At 62.7% G+C, this 6,560-nt stretch overlaps 1 protein-coding gene across 3 annotated transcripts; it reads left to right on the top strand.

The window, feature by feature from the left end:
- Positions 1-1,875: 1,875 nt before the first annotated feature.
- Positions 1,876-6,554, top strand: CLBA1 (clathrin binding box of aftiphilin containing 1). 3 transcript variants are annotated; one of them, XM_011377724.2, is made up of 4 exons: positions 1,876-1,994; positions 2,441-3,071; positions 4,350-4,495; positions 5,908-6,554. In XM_011377724.2, exons 2-4 carry the CDS (start codon positions 2,580-2,582, stop codon positions 6,527-6,529), a joined length of 1,260 nt encoding a protein of 419 aa, XP_011376026.1. In that variant the 5' UTR covers positions 1,876-1,994; positions 2,441-2,579; the 3' UTR covers positions 6,530-6,554. The 3 variants fall into 3 exon arrangements, with proteins under 3 accessions (XP_011376026.1, XP_011376027.1, XP_011376025.1); XM_011377725.2 differs by lacking the exon at positions 1,876-1,994 and having other exon boundaries at positions 2,009-3,071; positions 4,350-4,477; XM_011377723.2 differs by lacking the exon at positions 1,876-1,994 and having other exon boundaries at positions 2,009-3,071.
- The last annotated feature ends 6 nt before the right edge of the window (positions 6,555-6,560 follow it).

Below are 6,560 nucleotides of genomic sequence, written 5' to 3'. Positions count from 1 at the left end.
GACCCCTCTGGCCAGCCTCCCCCAGATAGCAAAGGCTTCTAACCTTGAACAGCTGCCTGCCCTGCACACTCACCTGGAGGCTGGCCCTTGGCTGGTGCCCCATGTCATGCCCCATCTGCCCAGACGCTGGCCTGAGGAGCCAGGAGCCATCTGTCAGCAGTTTGGGCTGCCCCCACCCCCTCTTGTGGCCAGGGCTGGGCAGCAGATGTGGGAGTCACCTCTGTGCCTCTTCTGAGTCTTAGCTTCTCCACAGCAGCACCTCCTCAGTATGAGTGTCCTGTGACCGCTGTGACAAATAACCATGCACGCAGCAGCTTAACCCAACACACATAATTCTCTCGCAGCTCCAGGTATGGCGGAGAGACCGCCTTCCTCCTGGAGGCTTCGGGGGAGACGTATTTCCTTGTCTCCTGCAGCTTCTAGCGGCCACCTGCACTCCCGGCCCCCGGCCCCACATCACTCTGACCTCTGCTGCTGCTTTTCCACCTTCTCTCCAAACCGGACCCTCCTGCCTCCGTCTCGTAAGGGCCCTTGTGATTACACTGGGCTCAACAGCATAACCCAGGGCCATCTCCCCATCTTAAGAGCCTTAATCATGTCTGTAAAGTTCCTTTCACCTTGCAAGGTCTCATGTTCACAGGTTCTGGGGGTCAGGCCATGGGCTTCTCTGAGAGGCACTAATCAGCTGCCACACCAGGCAATGTGCTGCGCCTCCGTCATTTCCTCCTGTATGTTGAGGGTCACAGTGCCATCCTCAGTCTTCACTGAGGTCCAGGCAGGGCACGGGGAACTGTAGAAGAGCTGGTTCTAGCTCCGGAGACACTTCTAACTCAGGACTTTGGGCCTGGGCCTCAGTTTCCCCACCTGTGCATGAGGACAATCCTCCTCCTGTGCCTTTCCAGCTCCCTGGACTGTGAGGAAGGCAAGGACAGTGGGTGAAGGGTCCAAGCACTGGACGGGCAGCAGGACCATCTGGGCCGATGCTGTCCCGGGTGAGGTGGAGGCGACAGCACGCAGGGTTGGGCGGTCTGTCTGAGTTGCTCCCGCACTGCAGTGCTGGCTGTCGTGCCCCTCGGGAAGTAGGGAGGGGGTGGAGGCAGGAGGCCGCAGTCAGGGTTCAGAAAATGATCTCATCGGGTCATTTTTAAAATTAATATTTTCAGTAGTTTGGCTGAGAAGGACCAGAGAGAGAGTGGGTGATTCATGCAAACAGGACAGGGCCCAAGGAGGTCACAGGGCGGGAGACGCGAGCGCGGAGGTCGACTGGGAGGTCGACTGTGGGGCGGAGTGTGGGTGGACGCCTCGCCAGGCCCGGAGGGGCGTGTCTGGGAGGCTGGAGTCAAGCTCGCTCCTCAAGGTTGAGTTCATGAGACTGGGGTGGGGGCTGATGGGGCAAAGCCTGGAATTCCCGGGAAGGGAGCTGGCAGGTGGGCAAGGCTGGCCCATTGGTGCCCCTTGCCCTAGGGTAGTGGCAGCAGAGGGGCTGGTGACCGGGCCGAGAATCAGGGCACTACATGGGGCCCAAGAGGGAGGGAGCGGGACCCCTTCTCCGCCCAGAGACAGACCCTCACCGGCCGCACGTTAGGAAGGACCAGGTTTCGGGGATTCAGTGTACAAGACCCACAGCCGCCGTGCTCCCGGGGCCGGCGGAGCACATCGCACAGCTGCACAGTGCAGCGGCGACGGCGGGGCCTGCTGGCGTGGAGCCGTGCGGGGCTGCGGCCCGAGGACTCGCAGGATTAAGCAGAAGCCTCGTTCCCCGAAGCTTCTGGGAGACGCCGGTCCGCCGGGCGCGCGGGACTCCGCAGGCGCAAGGGGCGGGGCCGCGGCGCAGGGGGCGGGGCCTGGAGCCGCCACGCCCCCGCGCGGCGCAGGAGCGTGACGCCACGGTGGCGACGCCGGAAGCGGGGCTGCTGCGCGTCGTTGCATGGCAACGGGCCGGAGCCGGGCGAAGGGACTGGGGCGGCCCGCGGCGCCGGCGCGACGCAGCCAAGGTAGGTGCCGGCTGGAGCCGGACGCCGGTGCTGGAGCCGGACGCCGGTGCCGGAGCGCACCCGAGCCCGCCCCTCGGGAGCCGCAGGCCGGGCCCCAGCGGGCTGCCTCAGCGGGTGACCCTGACCTCTGCTGCCTTCCGGCCTGCCCCGCCACGGGCCCCCGACCCCACACTCGGGGATCTCTAGGCGCCGCCTTCCCCAGGCTCCCGGACTCTCCCCGGCTCTGGCTGGACTGGGTCTCCCCGACCCCTGCCCACCCAGCCCAGGCCGGACTCTGCAGCTCGTCCACCTCCCAGGCTGGGCCGACCCCCCAGCACTTAGTTGGTCTTTAGGACACGCCCCTGTGCTGGACTGGTCTCCCGGGCGCGTGTAGGAAGCCCGACAGTGGCTCCAGTCACTTTCCCTGGGTGACCACCGTGTGTACGTGTGTGGTGCCTGTTCCACAGCAGCACAGGACTCACACTAGGCCACTCCTGGGGAAGCCACCAGCAGCTACTGGACAGTATCGAGCAAGCGGCCCCCTAGGCCCTGTCCACCTGGGCCGTTCCAGTACAGTGTGGATGCGTCCTGAGCGTCTTCCCATCTATGCGGCCCGGCGACACCAACATGCAAGGCCTGCGGGAGCTGGGAGGAGAGCTCGGCGGGATGCCCCTCCTAAGCGGGTCTCTGAGTGACCTCCCCCGGGAAGCAGGCGAGGTTGCTCTCCGCCAGGCTTCTGAAGACAGCAGTGCAAGCGAGGCAGCTGGGAGACAGAGCCCGGCCGATGTGGAGGGGGTGAGGACGCGCTCCCAACTTTCTCCTGCCCCGGAAGCCAGGATCTCTGGGCTCAGTGGGAGCTTTTCCACCTGCACCACGCCGGGTCTGGACCCAGTGGAGCACAGCAGTGCCTGGGGGGAGTTTCAAGGCTTTCGGGAATCTTCAGCCAAGTCTGAACAATTCTCCCGGTCTTTTGAACTTCCGGAGAGGGCCACAGCAGCTCAGTCACCAAGACCGGCTTCCCACAAGCAGCATGGTTCTCAGCCACCGCCCCAGGGTGGACCTTGGGTGACAGGAACCGCGGCCATCTCACCTTCTGAGGTATTTCTAAAGTACTCAGGAAGTGTTTTATGGGCCGAAAGGCCGGCAGACCTCAGGCCGTGGTGGGCCGGCCAGGGAGGGGTCTGCTCCTGTGTGGCCTTCAACCCAGGCCACATGGCTGGCTGTTCATCCTCCCGAGTCAGGGAAGGCATGAGGCTGCAGAAACGATCGCCCTTGGGGGAGACTCAGAAGCTGGGCGCCCCCTGTGGCCACCCCTCCTCCATCTGGCCACATGAGCCTCCCGCTTCCTCTGCCACCTTCCCCTCCACCTGCAGCCCACCCATTCCCCATCCACCAGCTTTGCTTTCCTGGCCCTAGTCGAGGGCACGTGGGGAATCGGCAGTCTCCTTCTGTAGAAAGCCTCACGGAGTCACGTGAGCCTGTGCGTAATGACGGGGCACTGGAGCTGGCCCCGAGAGCCCATGCTCGGCCCCCTCCGCCCTGCCCAGCCTGACCACTGGCGTTTGCCTGGGTTGCAACGGCCTCAGGTCCTCTTTCTCTTCCTTTCTTCCATCACCCCTTTCTCTGCCATCTCGTCTTAAATGATTAACCCCGAACACCATAAAAGCAAAGGAGTAGAAGGAAGAAGAGGGGAGAAGAGGCTGGGCTGGCTCTAGAGACGGACTGTTTGTCCTGCAAGCCAGTGTTTCCCTGGCCCTCTGACCAGGCCTGCCCTTCACGCGGTCAGCCCTGCTGTCACGCTCGTGTTGGAAACGGGACTTGTCTTCCAACATGGCTGATGTATCAGGGAACAGTTTGAGCGTAATGCGAACTCTGCAAGAACCAGCAGGTGCATGCAGAAAGCTGCACCCCTCCGTATGCAGCTCATGTGTCCCAGTCCCCTCCCAGCCGTCTTGGGTTTCCCACACCTGTCCTCACCTGGGGCGAGCGTCTTGTCCGCCTCACACACCCCGCTCCAGCATCTCACATGCACTCACAACCTGCAGGCCTCGGGTCTTTCTCCAAGAGGCGCCCGGTTGACCATACGGATGGATCTCTCTACCAGTTAACACGTGGAAATGGCACTAACATTTTTACTGGTGCCTCTTTCCGTGCGTCCCCAACCAGGCTGATACGTGTTGGGCCTATTCTTGCTTTCCCCTTACGCCTGTGGCTTTCGCCGCCTGATTTTGGACAGCACGGTGACTTTTAGGGACGAACGTGTTATGGAACACTGCGATCATTTGTAGACTTCATTTGTACCAAAATTATGTATTGGAATAAGGTGACACAGCATGTATGTCCCTGACTTTGGTATGTTTATCTTTTCTTTTTCAGCCCATGGTCAGCTACGAGAAAATTTTTAGGTTTGCTTTTCAAGAAGTACCAGTCGAGCAGGCAGCTGAAGGTGTTCCCACCTTAGACCATTTCCTAGAGGCCGGCAGTGAGGGGGAGCCGGGCCTGGGGTCTGTACATAAACGGTGGTAAGGGGCTTAAGTCGGGACTGGCATCTTACAGCAACTCCACACTTATACTTTTGGTTGACAAAGTGGACATTTTTGTTTTGACCCTTAAAGAGAGCGTTGTCTCTCCTGAAGTCCCCGCCTGCCACCTTCGGGTGGTAGGGCCCCCTGGAAGACCAGGTGACACAGGTTGATGCTCTGGCCATGGCCCCTCCTCTTGCAACCAGTTGCAGCTGCCCTCCTGTCCCCCAGTCCCCCATGAGCTCTCCTGGAGCAAAGTGAAACTGGGAGATGCCAGCTCTCGGGTCTCAGTGTGAGTGCTGGGGGTGCGGGAGACCAGTGGGTCTGGGCGGTGGGCACAGGGCCTCCTGGGGACTTGGCTGAGTGACCCTGGGACAGAGAAAACACCCCGTGCCCTGGAGGGACATTCAGGGCCAGCCCGCCTGTGCGCTGTTGGAGCCGGCTGCCTGAGGGAAATCATAAAGGAGCTGTTTGTGGGTGGTCATCCTCTAGGACACTGTCACCGAGCCCCAAGAGGAAAACGCCCCGTGCCAGTGGGTTATATGGCGGCACTTAAGAGGCTAGAGCTCAAGGCCGGCCGGGGGAGGTGAAGGTCAGGTGAGTGGGCTCAGGGCGCTCTGCGCTCGGCTGGGCAGGCCGACTCTGCCCGAGCGCTCGGCAGACGGGCCCTCCCGCGCTCTGGCCCTGGCCGCAGTCAGGGCTGCTGCTGGGGACCCAGCCAGTGGCTGCCCCAGCGCACCCCGGCAGAGGCCTGGGGACAGGGGCCTGGAGCCCTGGAGGCCACGACCAGCATCGCTCAGATGGCTGGTGTGCCCTCTGGAGGGGGCGCTTCCCCAAGGCGTGGCCTAGGCCAGCAGGCGGGTCAGTCAGTGTGACCTGGGACACCCAGAGGCGTGGGCGGTCCTGGGTGTCTGGACTGGGCAGGGCTGGGCAGCGCCAAGCAACAGGTGAACATTACTTTGGGGTGAGTGGGAAGCGAGCTGGGCACTTGGCGCTTGTCCCCTCCTGCTCTTTCCTTCTGGGGTGGGCCTGGCGACAGTGGGGGGCGCGGCGCAGACGCTCACTTCCCGCTTCACGGAGCCGAGCATTCGTTCTGCTCTTGGTCTGAGCAACCGTGTGGCACCGGAGACGCCAGGGAACAAGACCAGCGAAATGCCTGGCCGGGTGGGGCTTCTGCCCCTTGCAGGGGACACTCCGTTATGAAAATAAGTCACTTGGCACCAGGGACGTCCGTGGAGAGGACCGGGGGCGGGAAGAGGAGCTGGGAGTTCGCAGGGTGGCTGTCCATAGAATAACGGACAGAGAACCGAGGCTCCTGAGGGCAACGCCGAGTCAGAATCCTGACAGGTCGGGCCCACCGCGCCCCGTCCTGAAGCCTCTCGAGGCGGCCTTTAACCCGCGCGTCCTTCCAGTCCCGAATCCAGAAGGCTCTGGGCAGCTCTGCACCACGCAGACAGCACGTCCACATCCCGCTGCCCGTGGCACGCCTCCCGCTGCCGGCAAAACTTCTTGCTCGTTCTCGGAGTCGACTCTGCTCAGGTGAGTGACTCAGGTGGAGATGGGCGGACTGCTCATGACTGTGCCAGCCCCCTGTGGCCACGGACACCGCGTCACCTCGGGACACAGCGGGCTGGCCTGTGGGGTCCAGGTGGTGAAGCGCTGGCTGTTGGGGTTGGGACGAGGCAGGCGCATGGGGAGGACGGGGGTGCCTGGGGCCCAGGCGCCAGTGCCCACCCTGTGTGGCTGGCAGGTGTCTTGGCGGGCCAGCCCCGGGCACCAGGTCAGAAGGAGGTGCCCAGTGGGGGTACTGCCACTCAAGGCGAGGGTGAGGAGCCAGGAGAGCGAAGTCAGCCGGGGCAGCTGTGTCTCATGGGGACACCAGCTGACAGCAGTCTGGCTCCCGAGTTATCAGAGACCATGCAGGCTGGTGAGAGCTGGCGCTCAGCAATGAGGTTGGCAAGGACTTTCTTCCATGTTCGGTATCATGGAGATTTCCAAACATGGAAGACACAGAGGGGCTGGCAGGCCCAGTGAAGATGGGCACGGCGTGGTTGCCGAGTGGGCC

Source organism: Pteropus vampyrus, unplaced genomic scaffold (genome assembly GCF_000151845.1).
Source record: "Pteropus vampyrus isolate Shadow unplaced genomic scaffold, Pvam_2.0 Scaffold320, whole genome shotgun sequence".
In the NCBI taxonomy this organism is placed as follows: Eukaryota; Metazoa; Chordata; class Mammalia; order Chiroptera; family Pteropodidae; genus Pteropus; species Pteropus vampyrus.
This window is presented reverse-complemented; position numbering and strand designations above follow the sequence as displayed.